General features: G+C 32.5%; 3 protein-coding genes and 1 pseudogene across 5 annotated transcripts; all 4 read left to right on the plus strand.

Annotated features, from left to right (window-relative positions):
* The first annotated feature begins 1217 nt into the window (after positions 1-1217).
* LOC140882825 (AAA-ATPase At3g50940-like) lies at positions 1218-3314 on the plus strand (annotated as a pseudogene).
* A 4537-nt stretch (positions 3315-7851) lies between these two features.
* LOC140882304 (AAA-ATPase At3g50940-like) lies at positions 7852-10054 on the plus strand. Its single transcript, XM_073288239.1, has 2 exons — positions 7852-9016; positions 9135-10054. The coding sequence occupies exons 1-2, from the start codon at positions 8000-8002 to the stop codon at positions 9792-9794; spliced, it is 1677 nt and encodes a 558-aa protein (XP_073144340.1). The 5' UTR covers positions 7852-7999; the 3' UTR covers positions 9795-10054.
* Positions 10055-11390: 1336 nt separating this feature from the next.
* LOC140882014 (uncharacterized) lies at positions 11391-14827 on the plus strand. 3 transcript variants are annotated; one of them, XM_073287726.1, is made up of 5 exons: positions 11391-11480; positions 12291-12743; positions 13225-13253; positions 13350-14279; positions 14424-14827. In XM_073287726.1, exons 2-4 carry the CDS (start codon positions 12398-12400, stop codon positions 14268-14270), a joined length of 1296 nt encoding a protein of 431 aa, XP_073143827.1. In that variant the 5' UTR covers positions 11391-11480; positions 12291-12397; the 3' UTR covers positions 14271-14279; positions 14424-14827. The 3 variants fall into 3 exon arrangements, with proteins under 3 accessions (XP_073143827.1, XP_073143828.1, XP_073143825.1); XM_073287727.1 differs by having other exon boundaries at positions 14458-14827; XM_073287724.1 differs by having other exon boundaries at positions 14455-14825.
* A 2001-nt stretch (positions 14828-16828) lies between these two features.
* Positions 16829-17938, plus strand: LOC140885336 (uncharacterized). The gene is made up of 2 exons (XM_073292302.1): positions 16829-17104; positions 17514-17938. Exons 1-2 carry the CDS (start codon positions 16829-16831, stop codon positions 17748-17750), a joined length of 513 nt encoding a protein of 170 aa, XP_073148403.1. The 3' UTR covers positions 17751-17938.
* Positions 17939-21306: the final 3368 nt, after the last annotated feature.

Below are 21306 nucleotides of genomic sequence, written 5' to 3' on the forward strand. Positions count from 1 at the left end.
GCCTAATACTAAACGAGAATATGATAAATAAATAAAATAGTTATTATATAAATCAGAGTCAATGGAGGAACTATCTGAAGATTGTGACGGCCGACGGGTGACTCAGATTCTTGGTTACCAAGGAAGAACAAAAATCCTAGTAAGTAGTAAGTTACTTTTTTTAAAAAAAATCATTGTAAGTTCTTCCAAATCAGTCTGCGGAGCCTAGAAATTAAACAACTTAAAATAATAAATCCGAATTCTCCTCAAATTATAAAATAAATAAATAAAATCCCCGACTCAATGTAAGCAAACTTTACTCAAGTAAAATCAATAGGAAATGAGGAATGACTCTGAATCTAGTCGTCATATTAGCTATAATTTAAGTAATCATCTGGTGTAAAGGATAAAATTTTAATTAAATACATATCCTTCTTTCGTACAAAGGTTTGAATCAAGTTTTACAAAATATTAAAATTATAAATAATTATGATATATATTCATATATAATCCATATTTATCATTCAAATTAGTTAAATGATGTCTTATATGTGTAGTCGGTAGAATTCTCATATTTAGATTTAGTTTTGACTTTTAAGCTCATAGTACATGAATGATCCAAGTCCACACCTAACGCCAGTTGAAAAATTCAGCTTGTTAGTAGAGTAATTAAGGCCAATTAGACGATACAAAACAATGTGAAAATCTGCTTGGAAATGAATGGAAAACGTCCAAAACTATCATTTTTCTTGCCATCTAATCCTCGGTTTCAACTTTGCAAACGATTTTCTGTAAGAAATCGGGCAAGAAATTATAATATTTGAAAATTTTCAAGAGAATATGTAACAAAAAAATGCATTTAGAGTGGATTTCAGACATAGAAGCAGCAGAGAGTCGGTAGAGACAGTGGTAATTGGACCAATTCCTATTTCTCAAATTAAACGACCGTATTTGAATTTGTGGATTTTTTTTTTGGGTTCTCCTTAACTCAATATAGGAGGAAAATATCGAGAGATCATTTCTAAAAAAAAATATAATGTTATTCAGCCTCGACGTATAAGATGGTGATGGACCAATTCCTATTTCCCAGAAAGTCTCGTTTAAACAATGTGACTCCAATGCCTTGTGGAATGAGAAGTCCATCTACGAGTCAATCAAATATAAATAATATATAACCAAACCAAACCATAGGAAAGGCCGTAGGAAGATTCCTCAAACACAATTAATTAAAATACCTTTCGATAAAATTTTACTCAAAAAAACATAGAAGAAAAAGACTTTCTTGACAAATTTTCCAATAACACTGTATTATAACTTCAAACACATATCTCATTGCGTATAACCCAAAAACCTCCTTAAATTTCAAGAACTCTGCCAATTCCTTACATTCAAATAAACAATCCCACCTAAAAAATTCCAAGAATCTGAAATTTCCCATAAGAAAAAACAAGCAACTCAAAATGTTTTCGAAGATGGAATTACCTTCGACAAAAACAATGGTCTCAACGGCCGCCTCGGTGGCGGCCACCGCAATGTTAGTCCGATCAGTGGCCAAGGACATCGTGCCGCCGGAGCTCAGTCAGTATTTCGTCTCTAAATTCCGCACTTTCTTCGCCACATTCAGCAATGACATGACCATAACCATCGAGGAATTCGACGGCATGGCGAAAAACCACCTTTTCACAGCTGCAGAAATTTACTTGGGCACCAGAATCAGCCCCTCCACCAAGAGATTCAAAGCATCAATCCCTGAGAAAGAGCAGAACATCCAAGTTTCAATGGGAGGAAACGAAGATCTCATCGATACTTTTGATGGGATCCAAATGAAATGGAGAGTAGTCCATCAACAAAATCAACCTCGATATGTTCGACACGATGATTATCATTCCACCACGCAAGTTGAATTTAAATTCTTGGAGTTGACCTTTCACAAGAAGCACAAAAACAAGATTCTTGATGAGTACTTGCCTTATGTTGTGGAAAGATCCAAAGTTGCAAAGCAAGAAAAAAGGACCCTGAAACTGCACACTTAGAAAAATGACGGGGTTCGCCATTACCCGCCTAAAACTCCATGGCAATCTGTGAATCTTGATCATCCAGCAACTTTGGAAACTCTGGCAATGGATGATGATCTGAAGAACACGATAGTTGATGATCTTCAAAGGTTTGTGAAGAGGAAAGAGTTTTACAGGAAAGTCGGGAAGGCATGGAAAAGAGGGTACTTGTTGTTCGGGCCTCCGGGGACCGGAAAATCGAGCTTGATTGCTGCAATTGCCAATTATCTGAAATTTGATGTTTATGACTTGGAACTGACTGATCTAAGGTCCAATTCGGATCTGAGGAGATTGCTGCTTTGGACTGCTAATCGATCCATACCAGTCGTGGAGGATATCGATGCATCAATCGATCTGTCCGAAAGGAAAACGATGCAGCCTGAAAGAAGATTTTCTCATCATGATCAACTTCAAGAACCAAAGGCAAGTTTTCCGGGCTAGCTTCCACTTTGAAATTTGTGAATAAATTGTGCATTTTTTAAAATCATACTATGATTTATAGCTTATGCTTATAGTTCTGTTCTACACTGCAGATTACCTTGTCAGGATTGCTGAATTTCACAGATGGATTGTGGTCGAGCTGTGGAGATGAAAGGATCATCATATTCACCACGAACCACATAGACAAGCTAGACGCTGCCCTGTTACGCCCTGGCCGTATGGACGTGCACATCCACATGTCATACTGCACGCCTCGCGGCTTCAAAATGCTTGCCACCAACTATCTTGGAGACTTGGATCACCCCCTGTTATCAGGGGCAGAGGGATTGATAGGGGAAACCAAAGTGACTCCAGCCGAAGTCGCGGAGCAGTTGTTGAAGAGCGACGACCCTGAAGTTGCCCTCCAAGGCTTGATTGAGTTCCTAGAGCACAAGAAAGAAAGTGACAAACTTAAAGGGGAAAGTCCTGAAGAGACTAAGAAAGAAGTAGTGCAAATACTGGAGGAAAATGAAGATGAAAATCAATTGCCGAAGAACAATGAAGGCCAAAATGGGCTCCAAGTGTTGGCAAAGATGACTCCTGCGGAAGCGAAGGATCGAGTGCTGAAGAATGATGAAGCCATGAAAGCTTTGAAGGTTTTGATTGGGCTTCTTGGAGGTGAAAATGGGATCAAAGATGTGACAGTGAAAGACTCTGATTCATAATGCATTTCTATGATAAATAACAGTTGTTCATTTCGATTCTTGAATCACAAGTGATCTATAACTTATTGCCTTGTATGATTTGTATCTGGGAAACGCGATTTGAAAATGCCCGACGAATGGATTCTCTTTTGTTTCATTGTTATTACAATGCAACTTTAATTTTGGGGATCTATGTTGCATGGTAGATAACCCAACTTAGTTCTTGAGATATGATAATAGAGGATATATAACACATGGTTAATTAATTGAAGATATAGATAACATTAGTACATACTTAAATTATTTTAAATCAAATGCTGTCTTGACTCTTGCATCCTTATGGAGGACAGAAGGCTCTCTCCAAGGCTAAAAGACGGTGAATTATAGCAAATATATTCAAATACCAGATGAGGCGAACAATTCGGTCGGTTCGATTATAGACCGAGTTGAATTTCATAAGACCAAATAGATTATAGACCGATGTTTTTCTTTTATAAAACAGAAACAAAACCGGTTCATTCGTCGGTAAAGATTTTTTGGAAAATAAATTAAAATAAAAATATTATAAAGGCTAAAGCCCACAACTTAAAAAAAATAAATTATGGATATTACAAGTAATTTTTGGCAAATATAAAAATTAATATATATATATATATATATTTTAAAATATCGATTACCATATTTTCTTTAAAATAAAGAATCAATTTAATTGTTTTTTTTCTAAAGTAAAACCGAAATTTCGAATTGGTTCAATTGATTAATTCGGATTAGTCAACTCTAGGTGTGTGGACAAAGTAAATGCAACTCCCTCATCCTCCATTGTCTTGGTTAATCACTATAAAATAATAGACTCACACTTAAAATTAGAGGAAGTTTGGATGATTCATGATGCGATGTGAAATAAAATAAAATGTAATTATCGAGTAAAAACGTGAAATAACATAATAATTACTCCAAAAACAGAGATACATTTATAGATGATTATTTTATTTTTATGTACATAGTATATATATATATAGCTCCGATCCCTGCACCTTAGGGTGCAGGAAAACAGTGTGCGACCACTAAAACCCAGTAGTACGTTTTAGTGGTTTTTTTTTTGCACCACTAAAACCCACTACTGGGTTTTAGTGATCGCACATAGTTTTCCTGCACCCTAGGGTGCAGGGGATCAAAATTATATATATATATAAACTAAAACAAGAGTATCAACCACAAACAACACATCGTTACGTTGTTGTTATGTGTGATCATGATGAACTCGTTGACGCTAACATTTGGTGTAAATTGGGTAAACATATGGATTGATGTAGTAGGTTGTAAGTCAGACTAGCTATGTAAATCGTATTAGACAAAATCTAAACGACATAATCGTCCTAGAAAGTACTGCTAAAATCAAGCGCATAGTAAGTAGATAACTGAACACATACTCTAACAATTAGAATGCCTTGAGGGAAATCTTTGTACGACGTATTAATGAAAATGCAACAAATTTGTCCATAATTTAAATGAGAATATGCTAAAATTAAAATAAATTGTTTAATAAAGTAGACCCAATGAAGAATAAATCCAAGATTGTGACGGGTGAGTCGGTGACGCACATATTCTTGGTCATCAAGGTAGAACGAGCAAACATCCTTGTCAAGATCACTTGCATGTGCTTTATCTCCAAGAATAAAAATTATAAATTTAATAATCTTCAAAAGGTTTTTTTTTTTAAAAAAAAAGGATTGCCCCATGCCACGTTGGCAACTCTATTGAAGTAAAATGAATAAGACCCGACAGTGAATTTAGTCGCCATTTCAACTACAATCCTTTAGTTGATGAAATGTACAAATGATTTTGATTTTGATTTTGATTTTGATTCTAAGCTTATAATAACATGGTCGATTAGTCATACTTTCACACCTAACGTGGGTTGAATAACTTGCTAGTAGAGTAGGGCCAATTAGACAAGAAGAAAACAATGTGAAAATCTACTTGGAAATGAATCTTATTTAGAAACTTGTTATTTGGGCATGTTAACGAGGAGTCGAGGAGTATTGGATGGTCTAAGGGGGGAAAAATTTCTTACACGTTCATGTCGCGAATTAACCGGTCTTTTTCAAATATGTAAAGATGTCATATGTGTGATCAACTCAATATAAAAAGTGAAATATTAAAATATTATTTTATTTTCTCATTAAAAATATGAGTTATGCTACATGTATATTGAGATTTACACGTTGAATTACGTATTACACTTGAAATTATCGAACTATCTTAAATGCACTTTGCATTTCGGAAAAAAAAAATTACAAATAAAGTGATGTGATAATTTTGTAATGGGAGATGATATTTACACTCCAAAAATTTATAATCACACTCCATTTTTTACATTTATTGTGTTCTCTTACAAATACTTGAGTTTTAAAATGAGGTCACTTTATTTATGGGATTATTATAAAAGAATCTTACTTTCCCTTCTCAAAAATATTTCTTGAAAGGATTTTGAATTTAATTAAATAGATTAGATATTTAATCTTTTCCAAAATTTAATTATTAAATATTTTAAGTTGCAAGAACATCCACAAATTAGATATAGTATAACTAAAAGAAGCAAAAGATTTATTATGTCATGAAATTGGTTTGATTAAAGTAATGTAAAAAATTTAAACAAAAATAAAAAATACTTAATTTGAGTTGTTTATTAGTATTTTCATAATCACGAGTATTGCTTGTTTTATCTGTATTTTTTTTATAATCCAACAAATCTACAAATAATACTTTCATTTGTTACAATATATTACTAATGATATTATTTTTTTACTATCTTAAATTAAACTTTCAAAACATATAAGTAATAAATAACAAATACACCAACGAAGCATTTTAAACCAAAAAATAATATTCAAAATTAAAAATATTCTCAATCGTAAACATTAATTTACCTTGACTTAAAAAATTTAATAGCAATTGGCATCACTTTATATTTAGAATTTTCTCTAATTATACAATAATACAAACAACAATACAGAATATTTTAAAAAATATCTTTGACAAATAATTTTTTTAAATATTTTTTTAAGCTAAAAAATGGTTTAATTTATGCAAACAATATACTTAAAAAGTATATTTTTTGGAAAAAAATCACGAAGTAATTATTAATTTATTGTATTTCAAAATCTTTTCAAGAAATTAATTTTGCTAAAAAATTTTGAGAAATTCTATAACCCCCGATAAATATATAGTGAATCATTTTGGAAACGTAAGTATACTTATCAAAAGGTCAAATTAGTCTTGTAAAAATCTGAAATAATTAAAAGAAGTTAGTTTTATAACAAAACACATTAAATATCAAAATTGAAGTGTGATTATCAATTTTTGGAGTGTAAATATCATCACCTTTTTGTAATTTCAAATTGAATGTGTAACTTAATGTATATTCCAACGTATACATATAGTATTTTCCTAAAATATTACTTAGCTTCAATGTATGTTATGTATGGTAAATGAGATCATACATGTATCATCAACCCAGATTTAATGGTTGAGATTTATTAATGGATGTAAGGTCTATATATTTTTTCAGTGGATCCCATAAATATTGATAAATTTGCACCCTTAAATACATCATTGGAGTAATGCTTGTGAATGTATGATGAAATTATCCGTTATTGGTATTGGAGAAAAATAATATGTGTACAATAAGAGTCCGTTTGGATTTTGTAGAGATTTTTTAAAATAAGTGTTTTTAAAAGCTGCAATTTTTGGCTTTTAAAAAAGCTTTAATTTTGACTTAAAAAAATGCTTATTTAAGCACTTTTTTGGTCAATCAAACACCTTGTTAACTGAAAAACACTTAAAAAATGCTTTTTTGGCCTGACTTTTGAAACCAAACGGGGCCTAAGTATTACAAATTGGCTTATAAAATGCATTTGAAATTACCAAATTACCAATATATTTTATTTAAATTTTTTTAAAAAAATGCGTTTATGATAAATTTATAATTTCAAATATACTTTGTAATCTAACGCATAATCGGATTTATTAATGTAACACGGTACAATAATGGACCACTTCCAATTTCCCGGAAAGAGTCTCGTTCAAATAATGTCCCAATGCGTGGAATTTAGAGGTCAATATTTGAGTCAATAAAATATGTATATTATAATGTCTTAAAAAATATGTATATGTGTATTACAATTATCTTAATATATATCTTAATATATATCTTATTATAATAGAGACCTTATAATTAACTAAATTTCAATTAATTAGTAAAATTTGATATGAAATTACGATTACATCAGAACATAATTCCCACAAAAACCAAAATTAGTAGATAAATTAGTCATTTTATATGATATCATATTTTTTTGTCATTAGAAACAACCTTGTTTTTCGATTAATCACTTTATACTTTTGAAAATCTAATTTATGACGTGAGTTCTAAAAATAACATAAAAATTTATTAACATAAATTTTTTGATGTACATGTATACACGCATTGAGTGCAAAGAGATGTTAGTAAACCAATTGGAGGAATGGGAAAATTAAAGGAAGATTCCTCAAACGCAATTAATGTACTTGTTGACAAATATATATTTCAAAAATAAATAAAATAAGAAAAAGGTGATGAAAAGACTTTAATTTCATGGCAATTTTTGTGTCTTAAAAATGTCAATCTTATAGAACTTCAAAACTATAAAATCAACCTATCCTCCATCGGCCATTGCACTCAAATCTCATTTCATATAACTTATATAATACAAATCCCCTCCTTAAATTCAAGAATTCTGCTAATCAGAAATTTCCCCATAAATCATTCTTTAAAAAAAAAAAATCAAGTTTGAAACCCAAATGTTTTCGAAGATGGAATTACCTTCGACAAAAACAATGGTCTCAACGGCTGCCTCGGTGGCGGCCACCGCCATGTTAGTCCGATCAATGGCCACAGACGTCGTGCCGCCGGAGCTCAGCCAGTATTTCGTCACCAAATTCCACAACTTCTTCGCCAGATTCAGCAATGACATCACCATAACCATCGAGGAATTCGACGGCATAGAGAAAAACCACCTTTTCACCGCCGCAGAAATCTACTTGGGCACCAGAATCAACCCCTCCACCAAGAGATTCAAAGCATCGATCCCTGAGAAAGAGCAGAACATCCAAGTTTCAATGGGAGGTAACGAAGATCTGATCGACACGTTTCGCGGGTTCCGGCTGAAATGGAGAGTAGTCCATCAGCAAAATCAAACTCGTCGCGCTCGGTACGATGACTATCATCCCACCATGCAAGTTGAATTCAAATTCTTGGAGTTGACCTTTCACAAGAAGCACAAAAACGAGGTTCTTGATGAGTACTTGCCTTATGTTGTGGAAAGATCCAAAGTTGCAAAACAAGAAAAAAGGACCCTGAAACTGCACACTTTGAAAAGTGACGGGTTTCATCATTACCCACCTATAACTCCATGGCAATCTGTGAATCTTGATCATCCAGCAACTTTGGAAACTCTAGCAATGGATGATGATATGAAGAACATGATAATTGATGATCTTGAAAGGTTTGTGAAGAGGAAAGAATTTTACAGGAAAGTTGGGAAGGCATGGAAAAGAGGGTACTTGTTGTTCGGGCCTCCGGGGACTGGAAAATCGAGCTTGATTGCTGCAATTGCCAATTATCTGAAATTTGATGTTTATGACTTGGAACTGGCTGATCTAAGGTCCAATTCGGATCTTAGGAGATTGCTGCTTTGGACTGCTAATCGATCCATACTAGTCGTGGAGGATATCGATGCATCAATCGATCTGTCCGAAAGGAAAACGATGCAGCCTGAAAGAAGATTTTCTCATCATGATCAACTTCAAGAACCAAAGGCAAGTTTTCCGGGCTAGCTTCCACTTTGAAATTTGTGAATAAATTGTGCATTTTTTAAATCATACTATGATTTTTTTTTTATTGCTTTTAGCTTATGCTTAGTGTTATACACTGCAGATTACCTTGTCAGGATTGCTGAATTTCACAGATGGATTGTGGTCGAGCTGTGGAGATGAAAGGATCATCATATTCACCACGAACCACATAGACAAGCTAGACGCTGCCCTGTTACGCCCTGGACGTATGGACGTGCACATCCACATGTCATACTGCACGCCTCGCGGCTTCAAAATGCTTGCCACCAACTATCTTGGAGACGTGGATCACCCCCTGTTATCAGGGGCAGAGGGATTGATAGGGGAAACCAAAGTGACTCCAGCCGAAGTCGCGGAGCAGTTGTTGAAGTGCGACGACCCTGACGTTGCCCTCCATGGCTTGATTGAGTTCCTAGAGCACAAGAAAGAAAGTGACAAACTTAAAAAGGAAAGTCTTGAAGAGACTAAGAAAGAAGTTATACAAATACTGGAGGAAAATGAAGTGGTGGAGACTTACCAAGGCCAAAATGGGCTCAAAGTGCTGACAAAGATGACTCCTGCAAATGCGAAGGATCAAGTGCTGAAGAACGATGAAACCATGAAAGCTTTGAAGGTTTTGATTGGACTTCTTGGAGGTGAAAATGGGATCAAGGATGTGAAAGATTCTGATTCGGGTTTTCGTTCATCTGAAGTAGTCTCTGTGCCAGAATCCGGGAAAGGAGATGAGGCTAATGCCGAGTGAATTGAAGAGAATATATGAACACATTATGTGATACTCCATAACCAAATTGACTAGAAGTTCAAATTGTCTTCATACATTCACAATGTATTTCTCTGCATAATAAAAAATATTGCTTTAGATCATAGATGAAGTTTACTTTCCAGTGCCATCTACAGATCCACTCATGGAACAAACATTACGAGGCAAAAAAATTTAGTCACATGGAATTGATCTGCATTGAAGTGCAATCGCTAACTTTAATGGAGGAAATATTTTGGCAAGTAATATGAACTAATATTTTAGCAGTACTACTAACTACTAAGACAGAGACACTGCTAGTAAAGCATATGAACTTAAATTTTTTTATTCAATAGTTCCACGCTCGTTGTTTTTATTATATTTTCTTAGATAATTTATAATTAAGCTTTTATCTAATAGAAGTTGATCATGATATATTTATACGATAAACAAATATTTCTAATTTAAAGTTTGTGTTTAATCGACCTCAAGTGAGTCAAGCCCGAATACTACTTCCCCAAGTCATGAAAGTTTAGTGAATGTGAAAGGACGAATTCTGAATATATCTAGAGGCTCTTCAACTTTCATATTTCATATCTCATAATTATATGATTTGCACAGTTTCTTTTCCCCGGACACTGTGCATTCTAAAACAACATATCTTGTTATGAAATCGCATTAAAAAAAAACTATACAGATATGAATTTTGTGAAATATAAATGAGTTTTTAAAGGAATCGTTGGAGTGACTTTTAGAATGAATTAAATATGGTTATAATTTGTTCCTTATGTGTCCGAAATGTATTGATGCGGCGTGGATTAGAACCAAACTGAATTTGCGTCAGCTGACATTAATAATAATAATAATAATAATAATAATAAGGTGTCGTCAAACTGAATTTGCGTCAGCTGACATTAATAATAATAATAATAATAATAATAATAATAATAATAAGGTGTCGTTTATTTAAGATGTGTTTTGTTTCGAGTTAAGAAAGTACCTAAATTTATCTAAATAAATTAAGAAATTTACCCGCAAATCGAACCTGAGACCACGAGTCTCAGTCTTGACCACTAGGCCAAGACCTCATTTGCATCATTTATTCAACTATATTTTCATATGAACATAGAGAAATCGAGTAAATTTTTCGAGGTATTTTACTAAATTGCATATGATTGCTTGCTTTATTCACACTTGAAGTTATCAAATTAATATTGTTGAGCTCTAATTATATTTGAGATAGATACAAATCATTTTCTTCAAACTAATCCAAATTACAGAACACAATCCTAGGATTAATTGATCATTTTTCTTTCTAAAAGAATAACTACTTCCTTATTATTTTACAAATACATGCAAGACCCTCCATTGTGGATCAAAAAAACATATGTGTCCGTCAATTAACTCCGTTAAAATCAGTACCACATTTTCCGGTAAATGTGGGCAGTGTCGATTAATGCCAACTGTCGCCGTCACATAAATCGTCACCAACCCAATTTTAATTATATTTTTATATAAATTTTTATTTATTATTATTTTATTTTATTTTGTCTTTAAAAGAATACGGATTGCTTGTGGGAAGTGGATACTATATATAAGCTCATATTCGAGGGCCGTCTTGTCTGTGTGAATGAATCGGTCTTTTACACTCATCTTTCGCCTTAGGGTTCTGCCTCGCGGTTTGATCACGTAAGTTTCATTCATTGTTTTTTGTTGATTTAATTGAAAATATACGTGTATGTTTTCCGTAAGTTTGTTGGAATTGGGAGGAAATTGTGTGGTTTGGAGATCGCGATCAATTTTGGGTTTGATAGGCGCGGCATTTGGAGCGTAATTTCAAGAGTTTGGGAATCAATTTGGAATCTCTGTGGTGTCAGATGTGCACTCCGATTTCTTCCTTTTTTGGATTATTGATTTGTTCCCCGGTGTAAAGTTAATTGGTTCATGTATAATTTCAACTTCGTTGAATACTGTATAGAGTGTAGTGTTTGTTGCCTCAGTTTTCATCTAATTTTCGCGTTTTTGGCGTGATTATTGTTTGCCACAGAGATGCGTGAATGGTAACATTGCTTGATCTGTCAGTAACTTAGATTCATCATCATTTATTGACTGGGAACAGCATTCAGCTGTCACGAAAGGGTTCGTTGTCAGCAAAAATGAATCTTTAAAATATTACCGAAATTCTGATTTATCTGATCATTTAATTCGTAAGTTGGTTTATTATTAAGCCAAAACTACTTTACCGAATGTGGTATGTGCTCATGTCAAAACCATGTTTTGGAGGAGTATATCTTGTTCTGTTTTTCCAATTTGACCTTTGTGATGCGATTAACACATGCACCATTGTTTTCACATCTCCTGATCCTTGTCGGTTTGTTTTTGGTTTTTTTTCTATTTTGAGGAGGAAACTAAGTGTGCTAATGTATATTGATAAGTCTGGGTTTGTAGAATTTGTTATTGGTTAAAAGACATTCATTGAGTTGTACTTTATTGCTGCAGATATTGTGTGTTTGGCTGATATCCACCATGATCTTTTTGTTGATGTCATGGATCTGAAAAACTGTTGTGAATAATCTATAAGTCATTTGGTGTCTGTTTGGAAAAGAATGGGAGCTGCTTGTTGTGTTGCTGCAAAGGTTGTAACTAGAACCGATGGACCTGCCAGTGTCACAGAAAGTAATGGAACTGTAACAAATGGATCACCTAATCAACATTTATGGAGGCAGGTCCGCCATTCACCGTCGTGGAGTTTCCGATGGGATAATCGTGGACGAGTAACCGGGGAAGAAGCATCTACAATGTGCTCCCAAGATGGAGGTTGTAAGAATGACAAACAGGAAGTAAAAAATGTTAGGACTGGTGGAACTGCATTTGCTTCTGATGAGGGTAGTACATTAAAGAGTTCCCAGTCACTTGCATGCCAAGCTCCAACTGTTTCTAAAGAAAAAGCTGGTAAGTATTCATTTCGATGTTACTCTGTTCAATTAATGGGATATATGATATGTTGACGTGAATGTAAATTGGTGAAATGCTATTTCCAGAAATAATAATTTGATTATCTTCACATGGTTGAAATCAAGTAGTGGTTATCAACATATCATGTTTAGCTAGCGAAGCGTGGAAGAAATGGGTGCATGTAGTAGATAATTAGATAAGCTAATAGGAAGAAAAAAGGTCCCTTAAGCATTAAATTGCAGGATACAGCCCAATAGCCCTCAGACTAGGTTTATGTACATATATTTTAATGTGATCTAAGCATCAGAGCAGCTCTTGCAGGAGGGAAAGAATTTTTTGCTTGACAACTATAATTATTAATTACTACAGATCTAGGCCCAGAAATGTATTGGCTAGCCTAAATTATTTATTAATTATTATGTAGATATGTAAAAATGTTATATGTTGTGTGTTTGATATCTCTTTCGTTGTTTTGCAGATCAATCGATCTCACAGAAGCCAGTAGAGGTTTGTAGAGAGCATTAATTGATTAATTTGTGAAGCATGGGTTTGTGGTATAGAAGTTGTCTTCTAAAGTGTGTTGTGTTCTTTTTTCCTGTCCAGTCGAAGGGGTCAACAGAATTCCCTTCAGCACCTTCAGTTTCATGTCCACCAACAATGTTGCTGTCTTCCCAAAGTCATCTGCATCCTCCAATCTCTACTCCTTCAAGGTGTTATCACGATTCTCCAGAACATGACTTGTCACAAGAAGTTTCTGATACACGGATTCCAGAATGCAAGCAACAAGCATTCTCAATTTCTGAAGAGATGCCTTCACCTCAGCCTTCACCTTTGGCCAATGAATCGACCAGGGGATCCAGTGATGGATCTTCAGACAGTGTGTCAATCCCTGCCTCCTCTGAGCTCATGAAATCTCGAAGAGAAAGGTGGTCTTTTGATAGTGAAACGTCGAGCTTCGGTTTGGAAAAAGTTACTAGATCCAGTGGACGAAATTCAAAATTTCCTTCTTTTGATCTTCAAACATGTGGTATTTGTGCTAGGCTTTTAACAGAGAGATCTGCGTGGGGGTGGAACAACCAAAAATTAATATCGACAAATGAACTAACTGTTGTATCTGTCTTAACCTGCGAACATGTTTACCATGCTGAATGCTTGGATTGTATGACTCCTGAAATCCACAAGTTTGATCCAATTTGCCCGGTGTGTACTCTTGGGGAGAAACAGACTTTGAAGATTTTTGAAAATGCATTAAAAACCTCGTTGGAGTTGAAGGCTCAAAAACTTTCAAGAAAGTGTCTTGCTGGTAGTAGTCCAAAGCGAGATGTCATGCGTGCTTATAATAAAAGTAGTGGTGCAGAGGGAAGGTTTCTCAAGACAAGCTCAAGTACCAACATGAGAAGCTCGCTAGGAAAGTCTTTCTTCAGCCGTCACTTCTCATTTGGCTCAAAGGGTGGCATATCATTGTCTGAGAATGATTCCCCTAAGATAAAGGGTTCTTTCTGGTCAAGATCGAGCAAGAATTGAGCTAAAAAAGTATGTATCCATCTCTTACAGTGGCTTATATACATATTTTCTTTAAAGATTTAGATTCCAGATCAGTTGTTACTAACTGCGGTATAACAACATTCTTGCAATCGAATTCTCTATTTGAGATGTGTTTCCTTTTATGTTTTGTAGTCTCAGATTTGACAATTTCTGTTGGTTACAGAAGATTTGTCTATGAAGGAAATGTGGTGCGGGTTATCAGCTTGATCATCGGGACGAACCGCATTGTAGTAGTGTAGGTGCAGCAGACACACCATAAAAAGCGATTAGAGAGCATCATAATACATATGAAAAAGGATTGAATTGTAGTTGTATTTTGTCACGTTTGTACGGCGTTTATTCTGGTTATGGCCTTGTAGTTGAAGAATTCAGATTGTTAACATACATATACAACGGGTTTGTATCCTCTTGGACCATTCTTTTTATGTGTTTTGTAAAGCCTTGTTATCAGATTTATACATGTACAGCCATATTTTGCTGCACTAATGTTTTTTTGAATTTTTTTTCTTAGCATTCTGAGTTCTGGTTGTACTTGTCCATCCATACCTTACTTCTCATTTCTCAAGACCAAAGTTGTTTAAATTAGTCAAATTGTTATTTTATTCATTTCGAGGAATGACATATTATATATGCATATCTTTTACACAAATAAATAATTATATCTTATGCTTTAAATTTTAATTAAGTTAATTAGATTGAATTTTTTATATAATCTACTTATTTAACATATAAATAAATACTGATACAATGATAAATATGTAAATAAAATAATATATATTATTTTACTCACGTAATTAATGTATTAGTTCATTAAAAATTAATTTAATATTAATATACTGATATATATTAATAATTTTTTTAAGATTTTAGTGGAATAAATTAATTTTTGTAAATGAAACTACATGAAATATTTTGATGATATTTCGTTTGGAGTAAGACGTAAATTAATTGTCGAAAAACGTTTTATATTTGGTGTAAAACTTAGGATAAAATAAAAGTTTTTTTTTAAAAAAAAGGTTAGGCTAAAATAAAGCGATGAGGTAAATGAGTTACAGATGACTTGAAAGTTAAGAATATGTGTATTTCAAAATAGAGTACAAATATCATGATGCAAATTACAGTATACTAAATCTTTTCAATGCATAATTTTTTCTCATATTTAGAGAGAGAACCAAAGAATATAGTGAATGTGACCACCCCCGGCAGTCGGCAGTCGGCACCCCCACCACTCGACTCTTCTCAGTTTATTTCCTTCTATCCTATTTTATCAAGACATTATATATATATTTTTAAATAATTTTAGTTTTTTTATTCTCTTTAATTTACAAAATTCCTTTCAATTTAACTAATTCTTAAATACGTATTTCTTTAATTTATAAAATTTATTTTTTAAAAAACTACCAACCCAACCAATCGCGCCCATTCTTTTACTACTAGTCATAGAATCACACATCTTGCGTATGTGAATTTAGTTGTGATTTGGAATGAAATAAATCACCACTATTCGCATAACCCGCTAAACACGTTTACAAACTTCCACTATCATATTTTATTTAAATTTTAAATTTCAAAATTTAAATTAATCTGCTAGGTTGGTTTTGCATTTTTAGGTTGGACGTTTTTTTTCCATTTTTAAATTTCAAATTTATCCCCCAAATATAGTTGATTAGTAGCAACACTATTTTTGGAATTTTCCCTTGTTACATCATGACATCAAAATTGGTTTTTCTAGTAGGTCCATGTTTTATAAAATGAAAAATGCTAGATGTACAGCTTGTAGTATACACCTTGGTTTACATCCTTATTTAAAATTTTTCTAATTTCCCTCATTAATTGCAAAATATCCATGATAAGAAATAAATATCTAGTTGATCAAGAAAAATTTTATAATTAATAAAAAAGAGTGTAAACCAAGGTGTACACCGAGGTATACATCTAGCATTACTCTTATAAAATAGTAAAGATTTTAAATAAATTTACTTAAAAAACAATAATAAATTTCGTACTTTTAATGAAATGGTTTGACTCCACTCCATCCATCCACGACTAATAATAGTACTTGTTTCCTTCCAAGAATGAATTAATTATCAATTAATTAATCTTTGAAAAATGGTAGAATGATGATAAAGATCCAAAACACTGAAAAAGAAAAAAAAAAAAAAAGAAAAAAAAGAGCAGACACTAATGTCAAAGGATAATGATCGCCGTAATAAAAGACACACATACATCCTCACTCAAACACACGTGTTAAATTCTTGTACACGTGTGAAAACCCAAACGCCATGCATGCATCTTCCTCCACCGTCTTCAAATCTAAAATAATACCCATTTAAAGACGAACACCAACACATAATATTATTAGCATCTTAATTCATTCATTATATATCAATCGGTGGGTCACTTTTTTTTATTTTATATAAACAAAATATATTCTCATCCTTGAACCTTTGTGATATTCAAGTAACGTATATATATATATATATTCCATTACTAGATTATTAATTAGAAGATTAATTTAGAGTGAAATCTGCGAGTCGATGGCGGATTTGAGAGATGAGCATGGGAATCCCATTGAGCTTGTGGATCAGAACAGTAAACCTGTTACGCTGACCGATGAATACGGGAACCCCATGCATTTGAAGGGCGTCGTCACCTCCCACCCCGTTCCCGAACCGGTGACCGCCGGTGGTGGTGGTGGTGGTGGTCTCGAGGCTCCGACGGATGAGCCGGAGTCGCCGCCGCCGCCGATGATCCAGCAGCAGCCGCCGCAGCACGAGGAAATCAAGCGGTCCTCGGGTTCGAGCTCTAGCTCGGTCAGCACTCTATAGTTTATTTTTTTTATTTTTTTCTGCCCGTAAAATTCTTGGAACATTGTGTGTTTTTTTTAAAACAATTATAAAATGTTTTGAAAGTTGTTTCAAGAATTAATATGTATTTAGTTAATATTTTGTGAAAACATTTTAACATACTTTGTTCATCTTTTCATTTTATATTTCTATTTTAAAAACATTTAAAATCACGTGTAATGCTTGATACCCCTCAAGTTTTTTTTAAAAAAATATATTTAGAGAATATTTTAAAAAATAATTTTCAATAACATTTTAAGATTAATTTCTGATTTATAAAAGACTAAAAACGTTTTTAAATTACACGGGAAGTGAGGTCTCTAATACATGAAATGTGATATTGATTTGTATCCTTGTTTAATATATGTATATATAGTCGGAGGATGATGGAGCAGGTGGGAGGAGGAAGAAGAAAGGACTGAAGGAGAAAATAAAGGAGAAACTGAGCGTAGGGAAAAACAAGGATGAGGCCGCACACAGCAGCAGCACTGCAGCAGCCACCACCACGGCGGAGAGCAAGGCGTCCACCACCACGCCGTCGTCGGAGTACGAGAAAAAGGGCGTCTTCGAGAAGATCAAGGAGAAACTCCCCGGCGGCCATCACACTCATTAATTAGCTAGCTAGCTAGTTTATATATATATGTAATAAATTTCGATCGGGTTCAAGAACTTTAGTATGTGATGCTTTTCCGGTTAAGGTTTGGTTGAATATCATAATTACAATAAGGTTTGAGGTTTTTATATGTTTGAGATGGTTGAGAGTTTGTGTGTCTTTGGTTGTACTTATTTGGACTTCTATGGTTTTTGAGAGTGTGATTTCGTTGATGTCTATAATCATTTGTTTCAACATTGTACATATTTTTTTTCATCGAACGTATGTGTTAAGTACATGTTATGTTTGTCCGTAGAAGAGACGAAAATAAATGGTAGAATTTAAAGAAATGTATATTAGTAGTTTTAAGAGCTAAATTTTATGGCCGATGAAAAGAATGTAAAGAATGTGAGTATATATGGTTATAAAATAATAATGTGATAGAATGGAATAAAATAAGGGGATGAGTATATTAATTTGATTTTAAAATATAATGTGATTTAGCTGTCAGAATCGAATAAAAGAATACGAGTATGCATGATGGCATGATTTAATACTCGCTCATAGATAGAAGTTTTTAATACTCGTTTTCAAATGAGTTATAGGGTTATTGGTTTATGCGGAGGTTAAATCGAGTGATGTGTGTGATCGACATTGATTTGAATGTGGAGTAATATAATCAATTCTCAGAGCATATTTCACAATATTTTTAGTAGGAAATATATATGCTTCACACAAAGATCGTACATGAGGATCGAACTCGAAACGTCGAGAAATATCTTTCTATGTCAGCTCCGACTTTACCAAGGTACTTATGTCCATGTGAGCTTAATATTCGCTTATTTTTTTAATGACAGTGGGTCTAACGCACTTTTTTAACACAGGACTAGAAATACAAATTTTGCCACTAGGGAGAATATTAGGCCCATTAGAAACTTGATAGGCCGATTATTTGGTTTGGGCCTTGTTGAAGCCCATTATAATTTTAAATGGGTCACTGACCCGATGCTATTTTACTTATTTTTTACGCCACAATAAAATGCCATCGTGGACCGTGGTTATGGTGATGATTGAGTTAGAAAAGAAACTCTTCATTAATCACAGTTGTTGCTTCTTTTCAAAGATTAATAAATGCCAATCATTATATGCACATTAATATCTATATTTTTTTATATTAAATTATTAGAAGCTCAAATTCAAGCAAAATAAAATAAAGAAATGCTCGAATTACAAAAAATAACAACAACAACAATTATATGAAGAGTTGCAAGAATATATCTATAATTTTTGTCTATTAAATACATGTATTTTTTAATTTGTATAAAAAAAATTTAACTCTATTTTTATTTGAATTGGTTGATTTTCGTTCTGTAAATTATATCATGGTTTCGTTGTGGTCCATATCGTATCACCATGTGTGTTCTATATACTTTATTTTATTGTATAGATATAATGGGGATAGAAATTTGTCTGAATTTAACATAACTAAATACTATCAATTTTATATAAAATATAAATTCTACGTATAAATTTAGAAATAAATATATATAAAAAATAACTGCTTATGCGTCATAATTTTGAAAATTATCGATCATCTCTATAATTTTTATAAAATATAGTTTGACGCTCGTTTGTATTTATTGTATACACACTCATTGAATTGCATTGTGATTTGTGACCTTTTTATAAAAGATAAAATAAATGCCCTCGCCGTTTCTTGCCGTCTAACGGCGTTAATCTTTTACAAATTTCCTGTTATATCCTCATATCCAGCCAGCTAACTTTTACAAAAATTCCTACAAACAAAGAATTAAAACACAAGTTTTTACAAGTATATTATATTAGCATATTTTACATATTATTATTTCAGTCTTGGAAAAAAAAAATCAATTGTTCAGACAAATAATTTAAAGAAACTTATTTAGATGAAATCACTGCAGTTTGATCTAACAATTTACGCGCAGAAATAATTTAATATTTATATAATATAATTGGTAACATATATAGTGACATCAAGTTTGGATAAACAATAAAATATGCCTTGGGTGTGATTATCAGATTATGAATAGGATAATATATATATACGTAAGTTCGTAACCCACACCACAATATTCTGGATCACGTTTAGTGTGGACAAAAGGTAATGGGATAGGGACTCCTCATTTAATCATGCACCCCTTTCATCACATGGGGCATCTTAATTTTATCAATTTTTAAAATTCATTTCATTATATAAATATATGTCACATTCATCCTATTTATTTATTTATTTATTTATTTATTTATAATATAAGTTGTAAATACATGTCACATTCATCCTATTTCTTTATTTATAATATAAGTTGTGGATTTTCATTCTCCGCATTTAAGTTTTTGGGGGTTGAAGTGAATTTTAAAATTTCACGTGGTACCTCGCCTACGTTAAATTGTATTGCCGCATTTCTCACTCGTGACTATAGGAATCAGAGCAAGAAAACACATTTAAAGCTAATGTTTGCAGTTTTGTATATGTATTTTTAAATATTTTATAAGTGAAAAATTTAAGCTGTCTATTCGGATAAATTTTTTGCAAACTATTTTTGAAAAATATTTTAAAAAAAGTGTTTATCGACTATAATTTTTAAAGAATAATTGAGAATATTTTTAAAATGAAATGTATGATGAAAATCAAAACAACGTTGTTTTTGAAATATTTAAATATTTTTATAACATATTTGTATGTACATCATATATTTATTATTAAAATAATTTTTAAAAATTTTTATACAAAAATTTTAAAACATTTTTGTAAATACTTGTCCAGATGAAATTATATGTTTTTTACTATATATAAACTTGGAAGGTTAGAAGTATTTAAAATAAATATTTACAAAAACACACTGTAATTTCTAATTTTTTTTCCCTCCGTGAGTGGTCTAATAAAAATGATTATAACCTACTCGCTCACGACCAGTATCCAGTATTAACTATTGGATAATGCTAAAGGTACAACAAATATCGTGTACAATGATATATACAACAATTATATCGTGAGATTTGTTATTGTATCGCGAAATGTTGTATTCAATTTATCGTAAGATTTTAATATATTTAATTTTTGCATGTGTTGTAAGATTTGTTGCACAAAATTCGTTGTACATGTAGCATTGCTCTTAACTATTATGGTGTATTATTGCATTTTATCAGCATGGATTTATGGGCATATACTCGATTCTCAAACCATATATAATATTTAAATAATAATAAAACGTAAATAATAAAAATTCAAATCATTTTCTTCCAAAATTCATAACTTAAACGTAATTGGGGGCCGGCTTGATTATATAATTGCATGGCCACTAAAATAATTGAATTGAAATTAAATTATAGCTAATATATATATATATATATATATTAACTATGATATTCTTTATCGCATTGATAGGACACTGTTGGCCGACAGAGTGGGTATTGCTCTTAATCTTGCATGAAAATAATTGGCCTCATGAATTAATTGATTTAGACCGTTTTTGGTCCATTATTATGAAACAAATAATTATACATCTAAAAGACAAAAACAATCTTTGTTTTATATTTT

Source organism: Henckelia pumila, chromosome 2 (genome assembly GCF_033568475.1).
Source record: "Henckelia pumila isolate YLH828 chromosome 2, ASM3356847v2, whole genome shotgun sequence".
NCBI lineage: Eukaryota > Viridiplantae > Streptophyta > Magnoliopsida > Lamiales > Gesneriaceae > Henckelia > Henckelia pumila.

Coding starts and splice junctions, on each gene's coding strand:
- LOC140882304 (XM_073288239.1), top strand. CDS start 8,000: ATGTTTTCGAAGATGGAATTACCTTCGACAAAAACAATGGTCTCAACG. Junction 9,017..9,134: donor ATCAACTTCAAGAACCAAAG/GCAAGTTTTCCG, acceptor TATACACTGCAG/ATTACCTTGTCAGGATTGCT.
- LOC140882014 (XM_073287726.1), top strand. CDS start 12,398: ATGGGAGCTGCTTGTTGTGTTGCTGCAAAGGTTGTAACTAGAACCGAT. Junction 12,744..13,224: donor TGTTTCTAAAGAAAAAGCTG/GTAAGTATTCAT, acceptor GTTGTTTTGCAG/ATCAATCGATCTCACAGAAG. Junction 13,254..13,349: donor TCTCACAGAAGCCAGTAGAG/GTTTGTAGAGAG, acceptor TTTCCTGTCCAG/TCGAAGGGGTCAACAGAATT.
- LOC140885336 (XM_073292302.1), top strand. CDS start 16,829: ATGGCGGATTTGAGAGATGAGCATGGGAATCCCATTGAGCTTGTGGAT. Junction 17,105..17,513: donor CGGGTTCGAGCTCTAGCTCG/GTCAGCACTCTA, acceptor ATGTATATATAG/TCGGAGGATGATGGAGCAGG.